General features: G+C 39.4%; 1 protein-coding gene across 2 annotated transcripts; it reads left to right on the top strand.

Annotated features, from left to right (window-relative positions):
- The first annotated feature begins 1034 nt into the window (after positions 1-1034).
- LOC141557345 (solute carrier family 52, riboflavin transporter, member 3-like) lies at positions 1035-15244 on the top strand. Of its 2 annotated transcripts, none has more exons than XM_074292875.1 (4): positions 1035-1219; positions 9759-10858; positions 13319-13442; positions 13721-15244. In XM_074292875.1, exons 2-4 carry the CDS (start codon positions 9801-9803, stop codon positions 13931-13933), a joined length of 1395 nt encoding a protein of 464 aa, XP_074148976.1. In that variant the 5' UTR covers positions 1035-1219; positions 9759-9800; the 3' UTR covers positions 13934-15244. The 2 variants fall into 2 exon arrangements, with proteins under 2 accessions (XP_074148976.1, XP_074148977.1); XM_074292876.1 differs by lacking the exon at positions 1035-1219 and adding an exon at positions 7073-7138.
- The last annotated feature ends 248 nt before the right edge of the window (positions 15245-15492 follow it).

Raw genomic sequence — 15492 nt, 5'->3', positions numbered from 1 at the left:
TTGAATTTAGTTTAATTTACATGTATTGTTTTCTTTCCAGATCACTCTAGCTAGGGATTGAGTACAGAAGGTTAAGATAAAGTAGAAAAGGTTCCCACCCAACCCTCAGAGAATTTTAATTTATTAGGGAGAGAGCAATTGCTTTCTTAAAACAGTGGTATTTACATTCAGAGTAGGTCAGGGCCTCAGCCCTTAGGAAAACCTGGAAAGCTCAACGAGTTAGGAATTTTGAGAAAGAACATTCCTGGCAGGGTAAACCAGTCAATGACAGGCAAAGAGATGAGAGTTAGAATATCTATTTTAACATATTTAACATGTATTGGATTACCTGCCATCTAGGGAGGGGGTTGAGGGAAGGAGGGAAAAATTTAGAATACAAGGTTTTTCAAGGGTCAGTGTTGAAAAATTACCCATGCATATATCTTGTAAATAAAAAGCTTTAATAAAAAAGAGAGGAGAAAAAAAAAAGAGAGAGAGAGAGAGTTGGAATATCTGTGAGGACCCACAAATAGGCCAGTATGGACCTAAGATGATCCTGAAGTGAAGGACTATCACTGGTTCAGTATAGAAACAGAACTTTGCATTCATACCATATAAAAGCTAGGATGAGACCCTATTGTTTGTCCAAACTCTGCCCTAGTGCGTCCTGTCCCTTAGCTACATTGTAAGGGCTCTCCTTGTTTCTCCCAACTTAAACAGATTGATAAACTGAGGTCCAGAGGAAAACTACTGGAAAACCTGGCTGAGGGGGGATACTGCTTTTCCTTAGAGCTTTTCAATTTGCTCCAACAATCTTGAAAAAGTTCCTTCTAACTTATGACCATAAATCATTTATCTGAATTAGCCAGAGGTGTCTTCCCAGCCCACTCACTTTTTCCTGGGGATCAATCAGGTTATAAATTCTTGGAGGATCAGGTTCCTCTTTTGGCTCATTTGGTTTACCTAGCAATTAACACCTGGCTGATTTGCATCCAGCTCCGCAAAAACAAAAGGTTAGATAAATGCTGATAGATTGAGAGAGTGACACAACAGGAACTGCTTCAGAAAGTCATTTGAAGTCAGTCTTTTACCTGTAGCATTCCAGGGCCCCTCCCCCAAGCTAGCCATGAATTAGCTGAGGTTTAAGTCCGTCCCTCCCTACAGTTGGCTGAACTGCTTGGACAGACTTTCTCCAGACTCGGGACAGGGGAATAAAACAGTTCCAGTACCAACTCTTTAGGTAAGCTCCCTTCTGAAGAGTTCCAGTTATTTCATATCTTCTGTCTACCCACACAATGATTGACTCTCTGGGCTGATGGATGACGAACCTTCCCTTCTTCCATTCTTGACCATCCCCTCTTCACTTACCCCTGCTCTCCGGGTTCAATTCCTTACTCCCTTTTCTCCCATCTCTTTCCTTTTTTTCTCCTTTGCTTCTGCTTGCCCCCCTCTTCTCACCCTTTCCAGTTTTCCTCCCCCTCCTTTTTCTCCTGCTCTCCCTGACCATGTCTCTCTTTCCTCTTGTCTTCTCTTATTCCTCTTCCTCTTTTCCCTCTCCCCATCATTTCTCCTCGTGGTCTTTTCTAATGGTGGTTTGGAGTGAACACCGTGACTGGAGTCAGCAAGACGAGACTTACTAGCTATGGGCAAGACACTTAAACCTGTCTTCTTCAGTTTCCTCGATATGTAAAAATGATATTAATATTATCTACCTCTGCATGAGATAATATTTGTAAATATTTGTAAAACTTTCTTTTCATTATCGTCGGCACGTAGTAGACGCTACATAAATGCTTAAAACTTTCTTTTACCACCTTCTTCTTGCTCTCCCTTTCCCTCCTCCCTCTTTCCCTCTGCTCTCCCTCCTTTCCCCTCGTTTCCTCTTATTCTCCCCTCCCCTTTTCTTCTCCATTCCCTCTCTTTTTTCCTCGCGTTCTCCTTTTGCTGGCATTCCCACTCCCCCTTTGCTAGCTTATTTGATCTAGTTATTTTAGAGTGCCCAAGCCTCCCAAGGATATATTTGCGCTTTGATCCTCTCTGCAAATTCTTTGACCTATTCTTTTTCTTCTACTTCCTCTCCTCTGTCTGCATTCCAACCTGGCAAATTCCTCCTATTCTGCCCTCGGGAGTGGGGGTCGTTGCGGTGGAGGGTTGGGGGAAGAGGCACCCGGGGAAAAGGGCTTCAACTCCTGATAACTACCCCCCAGCTTGAGGATGAAATGTGATTCGTAGAGATTAAACGTTGATACCATAGTGAAAATGGGCACTTGATAACGACTTTTTTTCCTCGATTTTGTCCTGCAGCCGAGGCTCCAGAATGGGGTACTTTGGTCTGCGGACCTAGAGGCCAAGATACAGTCCTGACTCCGACTTTTAGAAATCTGGGACTAAGTGGAGAATGGCCTCTCTTTCCATTAATGGTCAGCATTCCCCTGCCCTGGGTCGGATATCTTCTGATGGGCTCCCTTTCCCACCGAGCAGCTTGTATTCTACAATCTTCTCCCCCACACCCCCAAATTCTCCCATGATGGCTTCGTTATTTCTCTGCCCATGCTTATGACATTTCTCGCGTGAGCTCTGCTTCGTTTGGGGGAAAAAATATTCAAAACCAACCACCCAAACAATTCTTCCATTATATTAGACCTGAAGGCGCTTTTGTAGTTCCATCCCCTCATTTCACAGATTAGGAGTACTGAAGTGCAGACAAAAGGTCGTATCCAGTTAGTGACATAAGTCATCAAGTGAACAGTATGTATGTGCTAGACATTATACTAATCGCTGCCAATACTAAGGCAAAAAAAAAACAAAACCCTACCTGCTGTGATGTGGGATACAACATGCAAACAAGATATAGATATAGATAAAGATATAGACAGGATAAATTGTAAATAATCACCCAGGATGACTCTTATGTTATAGTGACTTCAGGAAAGACAGTTTATAGAAGGTGGGATTTTAGCTAGGACTTGAAGGAAATCAGGGAAGCCAGGAGACAGAGAAGTGAGAGAGGGCAGAGAGAGACAGACCTGCATCCAGTGAAAATGCAGAGTACCTGGACACTAAGCTTAAGAAGATTGGAAAGGTCGGAAGGCAACAGATTGTCAAAGACTTTGAAAACTAAAAGAACAGTTTATATTTGATTTTGTGAAAGCTATAGGTAGACACTGAAGTTTATTGAACAATGATGTGATAGGTCAGATCTGTGCTTTGGAAATATCAATTTGACAGCTGAGGGGACTTGAATGAGGAGAAATTTGTGGCTGGGAAACCAGTCAGCAGTCTATTTCAATAGTTCAGATGTGAAGTGATAAAGGGTCTACACCATGAACATTATACTTTTTAAGGAAAGAAGGAAGAGTGTAGAAGAAATGGTATGTAGAATCAACCATGTGGCAACTGATGAAATATGGAGGTTAAAGTGAGGTGCCAAGCTAACTCTGCCTAGGAACCCTTCCACACCAGCAAATTTTATTTCCAGTTCCAAATTCTTTCCTTCTCTCCTCCCCTCTTCCAGTTATTGAAAAGCCAAAAATAGAATTCCTTTTATGCATATGAAGTCATGTGAAATATTTCCATATTGGCCACAAAGGGGAAAAAACTGCTTCTGTTGGGATTCTGAGTCCAAATGGATAACATTTTAAAAAGAATATATATGTATAATACTTTTAAAACATTTCCATAGTACTCATGTTGGGAAAGAAAAATTGGAGCAAAAAGAAGAAAAAACCATAAGAAAGAAAACAAGACAAAACAAAAAGATAAAAACAGAATGCTTCAGTCTGCAATCAGACTCCATACTTCTCTCTCTGGATGCAAATGACATTTTCCATTCCAAGACAATTACAAATGGATCACTGTATTGCTATGAATAGCCTAAGTCTGTCATAGTTGATCATCACAAAATCTTGCTGTTACTGTGTACAATGTCCTGTTTCTGTTCACTTAGCCTCTGTTCATGTAACTTTTTCCAGGCTTCTCTGAAATCAGCCTACTTATCATTTCTTATAGAATGATAGTATTCCATTACATTCCTATATTATAACTTATTCAGCCATTCCCCAACTAGGGACATCCATTCAATTTCCAAAAAGAGTTATTACAAACATTTTTGTACTTGTGAGTCCTTTTCCCTCTTTTATGATCTCTTTGGGATACAGACCTGGTAGGTAGTATGCCTAGATCAAAGAAATATTCAGTTTTATAGCCCTTTGATAAGTATAGTTTCAAATTGCTCTCCAGAATGGCTGGATCAGCTCACAACTCTACTGACAATGTATTTTAGTGTCTCAGTTTTCCCACATCCCTTCCAACATTTATCATTATCTTTTCTTGTCATTTTAGCTGATCTGATAGGTATGAGCTGGTACCTCAGAGTTGTCTTGTTTTGCGTTTTCTTAATCAATAGTGATTTAGAACATTTTTTCATAAGATTATGGATGACTTTAATTTCTTCATTTGAAAATTATCTATTCATATCCTTTGACTTGTATTCTTATACATTTGAGTGAATTCTCTACATTTTAGAAATAAGGCCTTTATCAGAAACACTGGCTATAAAAATTTGTTTCCCAGCTTTCTGCTTCCTTTCTAATCTTGGCTGTATTGGTTTTGTTTGTGCAAAACCATTTTAATTTAATGTAATCAAAATGATCCACTTTGCATTGATAATATTCTCTATTTCTTGTTTGGTCATACATTCTTTCCTTTTCCAAAGATCTGATAGGTAAAACCATCTTTTGCTCTCCTAATTTGCTTTTAATATCACTTTTCATATCTAAATCATGAACCCATTTTAACTTTATTTTGGTATAGGGTGTGAGATGTTGGTCTATGTATAGTTTCTGCCATTCCAGTTTTCCTAGCAATTTTTATCAGTGAGTTCTTATCCCAGAAGTTGAAGTTTTTGGATTTATCAAACACTAGATCATTATAGTCATTGACTATTGTGTCTTGTGAACCTAATCTATTCCACCAATAGCAAATAGTTTTGATGACTGCTGCTTTATGATAGTTGTAGGTCTAATATGGTTAGGCCAGCTTCCTTTGCATTTTTTAAAAATTAATTCCCTTAATTTTTACCTTGTTCTTTTATATGGATTTTGTTATTTTTCTAGCTCTGTAAAATAGTTTTTGGCCATTTAATTGGTATGGCACTAAATAAGTAGATAAATTTATGGGATTATCATTTTTATTATGTTAGCTCAACCTATCCATGAGCAACCAATATTTTTCCAATTGTTTAGATCTAAGTTTACTTGTGTGAAAAGTGTTTTGTAACTGTGTTCATACAGTTCCTGAATTTGTATTTGGCAGGTAGATGCCCAAATATTTTATATTGTGTACAGTTATTTTAAGTAGAATTTCTCTTTCCATCTCTTGTCTCTGGGCTTTGTTGATAATATATAGCAATGCTGATGATTTATATAGGTTTATTTTTATACCCTGCAATTTTGCTAAAGTTGTTAATGGTTTCAAATAGTTTTTTAATTGATTCTTTAGGATTCTTACTCCATCATGTCATCTGCAAAAAGTGATATTTTTGTTTCCTCATTGCTTAATCTAATTTCTTCAATTTATTTTTCTTTTATTGTTAAAGCTAACATTTCTAGTACAATAGCGAATAATATTTTTCATTTTTCATTATGTTGGATCATTTTTTTGATCAGTTATTAAGTCTTTCACAGTTGAATATCTTTCCAATATTTTTGTTATTGTGTACATTGTTCTCCTGGTTCTGCCACTTCACTTTGCATCATTTCATATAAGTCTTCCCAAGTTTTTTTTTCCTGAATCCATCTTCATAATTTCTTGCAGAACAGTAATATCCTATCACATTCATATACCATAACTTGTTCAGACATTCTGCAATTGATGGGCTTCCCCTCAGTTTCCTGTTCTTTGCCATCACAAAAAGAGCTGCTATAAATATTTTTGCACATACTTGTCCTTTTCTTAATTCCTTAAGGTATTGACCTAGTTAACAATATTACTGGATCAAAAGGCAAGCACAGTTTTGTAGCCTTTTGGCCATAGTTCCAAATTAGTCTCCAAAATGGTTAGATCAATATACAACTCTACCAACGATGCATTTGTTTATCTATTTTCCCACATCCTTTCCAGCATTTATTATTTTCCTTTTTGTCAATCCTATAGGTGTGAAGTGGCATCTCAAAGTTGCTTTAATGTACATTTCTCTAATAGTGATTTTTTTTTGGGGGGGGAGGAGAGGACAAAGCTAGATGGCTCAGTGGATAGAGCATGGGTTCTGAAGTCCAGAGGACCTGAGTTCATATTCAAATATCTAACACTTAACCAGCTATGTAACCCTGGGGAAGTCACTTAACCCCAATTGCCTGGACCCCTTCCAAATAGTGATTTTTAATTTTTTCATAAGGCTTATATACAGTAAACAAAAGTGACTCAATACTTACATGTGGTTGAGTGTTTGATTGCATGGAACTTGTAAGTACTCAAATAGTTCCGAAAAGTGAGTGATTACTGTGGACTTAAGGATCCCTGCTCTGGGAGTGAAAAGAGCTGAGGTCTGGTTCTTGTTCTGCTAAGTCACTGTGTGACCTTGGGAAATCACCCCAAGTTCCCCTTTCTGGATTTTAGTTTTCACTTGTTTCAAAAAAGGAAACAACTACATGGTACAGAGCCCTACCAATGTTGATATTCTAGGGGTCTAATTATTTCAGTAAGATTTCCTCAGGAGGTGAGACCAGATTGTTACTTTTTGAAGGATAGCTAGAGTTTGAAGAGGACAGAATTCAAGTAGATAAAAATGAGGGTATAACAGTCCAAGTTGCAGAGAACAGTTTGAGGACAAAGCCAAATCCAGATTGAGCCTGGCTAGGGAGACCTGGGTGTGGGACCTGACTAGCAAAAGGTTTTAAAGAGAAGTAATGGGGATGAGGAGAGATAGGTAGAATGGGTCCTGATAAGAAAAATCTTAAAACTCACAGAGTCTTTGAAAAGAAGGGACCTTAGAACATAGAATATCAGCACATGAAAGATTCCTGGAAGAGGATGAAGAATTTTGGAATGAAGCTGAATTTTCGACAATAGAATATCAAAGCTGTAAAAGAGACTTATATAACAATTTGACAAGTGGAATAACAGGCCCGGAGAAGGAAGCCATGGTCACACAGAAAATGTGGTGAGGAAGTAGTTTTTCAGTAGTTTCAACTATGTCCAACTCTTTGTGATCCCATTTGGAGTTTTTTGGTTTTTCTTTTTTTGTTTTTTTGGCAAAGATATTGGAGTGATTTGCCATTTCATTCTTCAGCTTATTTTACAAATGAGTAAACTGAGGCAAATACAGTTAAGTGACTTTCGTAGGGTCACACAGCTAGAAAGTGTCTGTGTCCATATATGAACTCATGAAGAAGTTAGGAAGACTTCAGCCTGGCATTCTTTCCAATGGCAAAGAAAACTTAAATGCAAGTCTTAATACCTAGGGCTGCTTCAGCTATAACCAAACAAATAAGACTAGTTGGAGGAAACTGACCTTTTCAGGATTAAGTAAGACTTAGACTTCCCAGGCCTGAGTTGAGTTGAGGATGGAGGGGGAAGCAGTTCCTTAAAGAATTTCAAAGTATTTTGGGTTTTCAATCTTATATGCCTAGAAATCCTTGGGTGCCTTGAATCTGGGCACTTCCCCTAGGAAGGTTGCCAGCATAATGGGAAAAGAACTAAGGTGTACCCTCAGGAAAAGTCCCTTTCTTAGAAGTTAGAAGTCCTAATAAGCAGAACTAACAGCCAATTCTAACTTACCATTAGGGATATGGCAACTAAAGTCACTCTGATTGTGGATCACAATATTGTATTTTCATTTTTTGTTATTGTTTGATTGCATTTTGTTTTCTTTCTCATTTTTTTCCTTTTTGATCAGATTTTTTCTTGTGCAACATGATAATTGTGGAAATGTGTAAAGAACTGCACTTGTTTAAAATATATTAAGATTATTTATCATTTGGGGAGTGGGTGGGGAAAGGGAGGGAAAAAATTCAGAACGAAAAATTTTGCATTTATGAATGTTGAAAATCATCTATGCGTGTTTTCAAAATAAAAAGCTTTATAATAAGAAAAAAGTAAAGTTGCTCTGAACCTCACTCACTTCAGTGCTGATGTCTGCCTACTCCACAACATCTAATGTGCAGGAAGAATCCCTTTGTTCCCATTGGAGGGCTGGGAATCTACCTGCCTGTCTTATAATCAGCCTCAGTGCCCCAGCCCTTTGGAGGATGGGAAGATCTGTTTTCCAAACTCATAAGAGTATTGGAGAATGAAAAATAACCTGGTATAGTGGGAGAGCAGGTCATAATACCCACTCAAATTCTGGCTCTGTAACTGATAAAATTGAGTGTCCCTGGCCTGTAAAATGAAGGTGTTGGAGCACAAGATCATTAGTATCAATTCTGTGTGATTTTATATCCTTTCATTGTTTAGAGTCAGGACCTCAGGTCTCCAAGAAATTTCTCTAGATGAATTTTTTATCTGCAGTAGCGGAGAGAGTTTCCACATTCATGAGGCAGTTTCTGACCAAAAACCTAAAATGAATTTAATTCCTGCCCTGTCCTGCTCTAGTTTAAGGCTCATCTGAGGGCTGGGAAAGAGTTTAGCAAAGTATTAATTGTTACAGGCAGCAGATGCTTGGCCTCCTAGGTCAGTTCTACTTCATCCCAATCTCCCTCTTATACCTCTGTCAGGTCCTGGAGGGAGGGCTAGGGGCTCAGGAAGGTGTCTGTTGGTGGAACTGAGAGAGACAGGGAATGAGGTGGGCGAAGTTAGCTTCTGTCAGTGGCTGGAAACCTAGTTACATACTGTTATTCTCCTCGATTCACCAACTATTTTCTGTTTCAACACCAGGCTCTTAGTTTCTTTTTCTTTTTCTTTTTTTCTATTTTGTTCTATCCTTCATTGTGTTCTGTATCTCTCACTCTACTTCTCATTTCCTTTCACTGCCTCTTTCTTCCTCTCTGACTTTCTTGTCTGACTCTAACCCTATCTATCATTCACTCTTTTCTCTCTTCCATTTACTCTCTGTTCTTTCTGAAATTTCTCCCTTTTTGCTGATCATTAATTCTCTCCTTCATCCAAGCTCTCTGGCTCTTTCTCACTCAGTGTCTCTCTTTTGTTCACTCTATATTTATATCTTCTTTGGTTCTTCTTGGACATTCAGGTCACAAGGTCCTTTCTGGACAATTTCCCAAACAAAAGCGTCACTTCAAGATAAAATGCACTATTGGCAACCCCCTCTCTCCCCCTTCCAACTGGCCTCCTTAGTCACATATATTCAAGATATTGCTTTATTTCCCCACTACAACCAGATGTTTGTCCCTCAATAATTTTTAAGCTGCCCTTCTCCTGCTTTCCATTTCAACCTACTCTTTTTTGTCTCTATTGACCACATTCCTCCCACTTCTTCCATCTTCTCAGAGGTGGAGTTCATTTTTGTAATCCATTGTCAAGCTTCTGTCTCCTGATGGATCCTTCCACTTGTTCTCTTCTCTTAGTTTCAGTTTTCTCCTCTAATCAGAGATTGAACTAGATGGCGGCAAAGGTCCTTCCTAGTTCGAATATTCTTTGTTCTATGTTCCTTTTCAACTTTGATACATGAGTTTATGTTGTTTACATCTCTTCATCTGCTCTCACTAAGTCTTGATGGTGAGGGAATAATTTGTCATAATCTCTCTTGAGATTGGCTGCTAAAATGTGGGGACAAGATATGAAAGCTTTGTGGATAAATGCAACAAATTTTCTTCTCCTTTCCCTAGACTCTCCTGAAAAACACCGGGGAAGCCCCCAGAAAGTGACTCATGTCTCTGCTCACCCACATATTAATCTGCATCTTTGGCTCCGGCTCTTGGGTTGCCATCAATGGCTTATGGGTAGAGTTGCCTCTGCTGGTAGAAAGACTACCAGAGGGCTGGAAACTACCCTCCTACATCACGATCATCATCCAGCTAGCCAATGTGGGACCCCTCCTCATCGCTCTGCTCCACCGATTCCGGCCTGGCTGTCTTTCTGAGGTTCCTGTCATCTATGCTCTGTTGGCCGTGGGCACGATTGCCTGCCTCCTCTTCGCTTTCCTGTGGGAGAAGACATCGGTGGTGGCTGGTGCTCCCCATAGCACAGCCTTCCTGGTCCTTACCTTTATCCTGTCTCTGGTGGACTGCACCTCCTCTGTCACTTTTCTCCCCTTCATGGCCAGCTTGCCAGCCCATTACATGAATACCCTTTTTATTGGGGAAGGGCTGAGTGGTCTCCTCCCTGCCATCGTGGCTCTGATCCAGGGATCAGGGACTAAAATTTGTACCAATAGCTCCATAATCACTGAACCAGCTAACATCACTAAAGTCCCCTTCATCCCTGGGATATTGAATGTGACCATGAGCCCTGACCTCGTTGCTAGAACATCTCAGCCAAAGAATTGTTACCTCTCAGCCAATTTCTCTCCCTTTGTCTTCTTTCTCCTGTTGTCAGTCATGATGGCCAGCTGCCTGGCTGCCTTTTTTGCCCTGACACGTATCTCTAAGCGATGGGAACACTCTGAGGACCACCTGGTTAACCAAGTGAGTCTGAAATCCTTCAAGCTCCAAGAAGCAAAAAGTGACAAGGATGGCAAAAGTGACAAAGACAACTGCTCCTCACTGGACTTACCTGAGGAGAACAAGACTACTGTCTGGTCACCGGCCCAATTAGTCTTCATCTACATTCTGGTGGCTTTCGTGAATGCCCTCACCAACGGAATCTTCCCTTCTATTCATTCCTTTTCCTGCCTGCCCTATGGTTCCAGGGCCTACCACCTGTCTTCAGTGCTTGGTGTTATAATTCAACCCCTGGTTTACCTCATTTCTGTGTTCCTACCTGAAATGTGAGTAATTCTGGCCCCTTGAACTTTCTCCCCTTTGGAGGGAGTGGGTAAGAAAGAGATAAACAAGAATTAGGAACAGGGAAAGAAAAAGATAACTGAGGAACTGCCCCAGTAAGAGATGAGAATGGATAGAAAGTTTGACCAGGAAATGTTTTAGGGTTCTAATCCTACTTTTACTGTCATCTTGGGCAATTAAGTGATGCCCAAAAAGCATGGAAATCCTAAATTCAAATCCAGCCCCAGACACTAGGTATGTGATCTAAGGCAAGCTGCCTAACCTCATTTTGCCTCCATTTCTTCTGCTGTAAAATGGAGATTATAATAGGTGGATGCTGTGTTGTATTATGAAGTAATATATTTTTAAAGTGCTTAGCTGAGTAGGGACTATATAATTTTTTTTTTTTTACTGCTCTTTTCTATCTCTTATGTTTTTCTTATTCTTTCTTGAGTAAGGTCACAGCATCATAGATCTAGAGTTGGAAGGGGCTCAGGGTCCATCTAGTCTGGAGACTCTTAAATTGCATTTGTAAAGTTTTATTTAATGTTGGATAATGTCTCTATAGAATTGGTTTCCTTGGTAATCCCTTGCATTTTGTTTTATGCACTTAAGAATATTCTGAGCAGTCCATAAACTTCTTCAAAAAGCCTTAAGAACCCTAGATCTAGTCCAACTTCCCTCATTTTAACAGATAAGGAAATTGAGGTACTAAGAGATTAAGTAAATTACCCAGTTTATATTCCAAGAAGGCTTTTAAATAGATAAGAAAAGCATTTAAAAATGGTAATTAGGTGGTACTGTGAATAGACTCTAGAAGACGAGTTCAAATATGACCTTAGACATTTGCTAACTGTGTGACCTGAGTGAGTCACTCTTTGTCTCAGTTTTCTATTTGTCAAATGGATTGGAAAAGGAAATGGCAAACCATTCTAGTGTCTTTGCTGATAAAACCCCAAATGGAGTCATGCCGAGTCTGATGCAACTGAAACTGAAACAACAAAGATAAAAGAAATTTAAGAGGAAGAAAACACTTGTCAGCTAATAAACATTTATTTATTAAGCATCAGGTTTTATGCCAAGTGAGAGAGATTCAGAAAAAGGCAAAAAAAAAAAAAAAAGAAAAAGAAAAAGAAAAAGCAGTGTTTGCCCTCAAGAAACTCACAATCAAATGGGGAGATAACTAAAAGGATAATATGAAAGGTGTTTTGAGAGGATAATATATCAATATTTATATTTATTTGATTGATATAAATATTGATATTTATGTCAAGAGATAGTACCAGTCAAGAAGTAGAATTTTAATCTGGATTCTCTGACTCTGAAGTCAGTGAATACTCTTCACTGATTTTTAAAATCATTTTTTAAAAAAATCACATCCACTTTGAAACTCTGTATTCTAAGGTCTTTTTCAAAGCATACTCGGAGAATTTTTATCCAAGGTCAAGGTCAGGCCTAGATGGTTTAGTCTGTGACAAGGCTGGATTCTTACGTCACTCATCCCAGTTACCACTTACATTATTTTATATTAGTCTTTCCCAGCCATAGAGACCTTGACACTTTGCTAATCTTTTTGATTCTCTCCTCTGTGAGGGGGAGCAGGATTGATGGCTGGAAGAAGTGATGGAGATCATGGTTGTGTATGTTGTGGTTGTTTGGATTCTAGGTTCCCAAATGTGGGTCACCTCCACCTTAAGTATAGGAGAAATGGCAGCTACTCCTTTGAAAACCAGAATCTCAAAGGATCTGGATATTCATACGAACCTGTGGCTATAACTCGAATTGTGTTTTCTTTGTGTGAAGAGCCTACTGTTAGAGATTACTAAATAAAGACACAATAGCTCTTCAGGACTTTACAGGTTCTTGATTGACTGAGACAATATTCACAAACAGGAAAAGAACATTTACGATGAATTCAAATGAATATCACAGAAAATTGGAGCCAAAAAAGACTTTAGAACATAGAATGTTGGATATGAATAGGGGCTGGGCCTGTAACTGTGATTTGTGTAAGTAATTCCCAGATGAGGAATGTCTTTCTAGGTATGCAGTTATGCATCTTCCCTTAGAGTCTCAGGAAATTGCCCAGCATACTGGGAGATTGATTGCAAAGGTACATAGTATGTCAGAGGCAGGACTTGAACTTGGGTATTTCTGGGTTCAAGAGAAGTTTTCTATCAGCTGTGTTAATATTGGAAAATACCTTAGTTATAATTACAGATTAGGAAACTGAAGCTTAATTAGGAGAAGGGATTTCTCTAAGGGATTACAGAGATTAAGTGTCAGTGACACAGAGACCCAGGCCTATCACATTCTTCCCTGGCTGCGGCAGGTGATCAGTCCTGCTAGTTTGGGTAAAGCCTTCCCCTGGAAGTTTACTGTAGAGAGGTGGATATATACGGGAGGGAAGGGACAGTCTCAGCTGGGCCGCTTCTTCACAAGAGAACCTTGTGCTTCCTCCCCAGATCTCTCTCATGGCTGGGGGTCGTCACGGTGGTGGGCACTGGCTTCGGAGCCTACAACATGGCCACGGCCGTCCTGAGTCCCTGCCCCCCGCTGAAGGGCTCCGCATGGGGAGAAGCCCTCATTGTGAGTACTCTTGCCCCTTCCCCTCCCCTCCCGCCCCATTCCCACTTCCTCTCCCGCTCCATCCTTCCCTCTTCCCTCTGTCCTTTTTCTGCCTCAGATCCTTCCAGACCAGAATAAAGTATCGGACTATCGGTGTGATTTTTGGGGTGGGGAAGTCATTTCCATTGGGAAGACAGCTGGCTAATGGGACTGCAATTACTACGGAGTTCTAAAACTCCATAGAACTCCTTTTCCCTGGAGGATCCTGTCTGAAGCAAAGGAATATGTCTCTTTTTCAGCTTATCTCTTGGGTGTCTTATGGTGGGCTCCTGAGCTACGTGAAGGTGATGACTGGGGTGTACCTGCGCAAGGTGAGCCACAGCGCTCTCCTGTGGTGTGGTGCAGTGATCCAACTAGGCTCTGCAGTTGGGGCGATACTCATGTTTCCTCTTGTCAACGTGTTGCCAATTTTTAAGTCCGCCTACGACAACAACCTGCAATGTCCCATCTGAGCATGCCCTAGGGCAGCTTTTCTGGGACCAGGAGAGCCAAAGCCATGGAAAGGCAATCACATCCCCATCCAAGTTTCCCTCAGACACTGGCACAGACACTCTCAGGTCTGCTTTCTCTACTCCGTTCTCACCCCAGTAACCTTAAAGCTTCCACAGTTTGAGCCATCTGGGAAGACTCCACTCCCACCTCCAAGAGTCAAAGCCACAAATTCCACAATTAGCTAGTCAGGACTCCAGTCACTGTTCTGGGAAACCATTGTTTTTGCATTTGGATACATGCTCTATCTCTGGGCAAGAAAAGTAGGTTAGCCCAGTCTTAAGTTGCATATGGGCTAGCCTACTGTTAACTGCTTAAGTGACTTGCCTGGGGTCATTCAACCAGTATATGATGGAGGGCTTCCTAATTTTAGCTTTATTTTAAAATTTTTTAAAATTCAGTAGTATTTTATTTTTTCAATTGTGTGCAAAAATAGTTTTTAACTTCCATTTTTGTAAGATTTTGAGTTCCAAAATTTTTTTTCTCCTCTCTTCTACCCTCCCCCCCCAAGATTGCAAACAATCTGATAAAGGTTATACACGAATAGTCATTTTAAACACATCTTGTGAAAAAGAAATCAGAACAAAAGCAGGAAAGCACTAAAAGGTGGAAATAGAATGCTTCAATCTGTCTTCAGTCTCCATAGACCTCTCTCTGGATGCTGAGGGCATTTTTCATCCTGAGTCTATTGGAATTGTCTTGGATCAATGTATTATTAAGAAGAGTCAAGTCTATCATAGTTGATCATCACAAAATCTTGTAATTAATGTGTATGATGTTCTGGTTCACTTCACTCAGCATCAGTTCATCTTAGTCTTTCCAGGCTTTTCTGAAGGGAGTATGCTCATCATTTCTTTCTTTCTTTCTTTCTTTTATTAATTTTATAATTATAATTTGACAGTACATATGCATGAGTAATTTTTTTTACAACATTATCCCTTGTATCATCATTTCTTATAGAACAATAATATTTCTTTATATTCATACACTATAACATTCAGCCATTTCCCAACTGTTGGGCGTCCACTCAATTTCCAATTCCTTGCCATCACAAAAAGAGCTGCTACAAACATTTTTGCACATGTGGGTCCTTTTTCCTTTTTTATGTTCTCTTTGAGATATAGACCCAGTAACAACACAATCAAAGGGTTTACACAGTTTGATAGCCTTTTGGTTAAATCTAACTGTATTACTTTATACTTATTTTTTCTACTTGAAGTGAGTCAAAGTATACATTGTTGAAATCAATAAAATGAAATTCTTATTCAATGTAACAAGTGTGCCTATTAAATACCTATAATATGCAAGATACTGTATACTGAAGATACAAAGAAGAAATGTAAAACAAAAACAACTCTCCTCAATGAACTTAAATTCTAATGGGATATTCATTTTGCAAGTGGAGGTGGCGTCTGAACTGAATTATTAAAGAAAGAATCTAGAAAGGACATTCCAGACATAGTCAGCTTGTGCAGGATGGATTTTGGAATGCTGAGTCTGGGGAACATCTAAGTAGTTCTAT

The sequence above is a fragment of the Sminthopsis crassicaudata genome, chromosome 2, assembly GCF_048593235.1.
Source record: "Sminthopsis crassicaudata isolate SCR6 chromosome 2, ASM4859323v1, whole genome shotgun sequence".
NCBI classification, from domain to species: domain Eukaryota; kingdom Metazoa; phylum Chordata; class Mammalia; order Dasyuromorphia; family Dasyuridae; genus Sminthopsis; species Sminthopsis crassicaudata.
This window is presented reverse-complemented; position numbering and strand designations above follow the sequence as displayed.

Coding starts and splice junctions, on each gene's coding strand:
- LOC141557345 (XM_074292875.1), top strand. CDS start 9,801: ATGTCTCTGCTCACCCACATATTAATCTGCATCTTTGGCTCCGGCTCT. Junction 10,859..13,318: donor TCTGTGTTCCTACCTGAAAT/GTGAGTAATTCT, acceptor CTTCCTCCCCAG/ATCTCTCTCATGGCTGGGGG. Junction 13,443..13,720: donor CATGGGGAGAAGCCCTCATT/GTGAGTACTCTT, acceptor TCTCTTTTTCAG/CTTATCTCTTGGGTGTCTTA.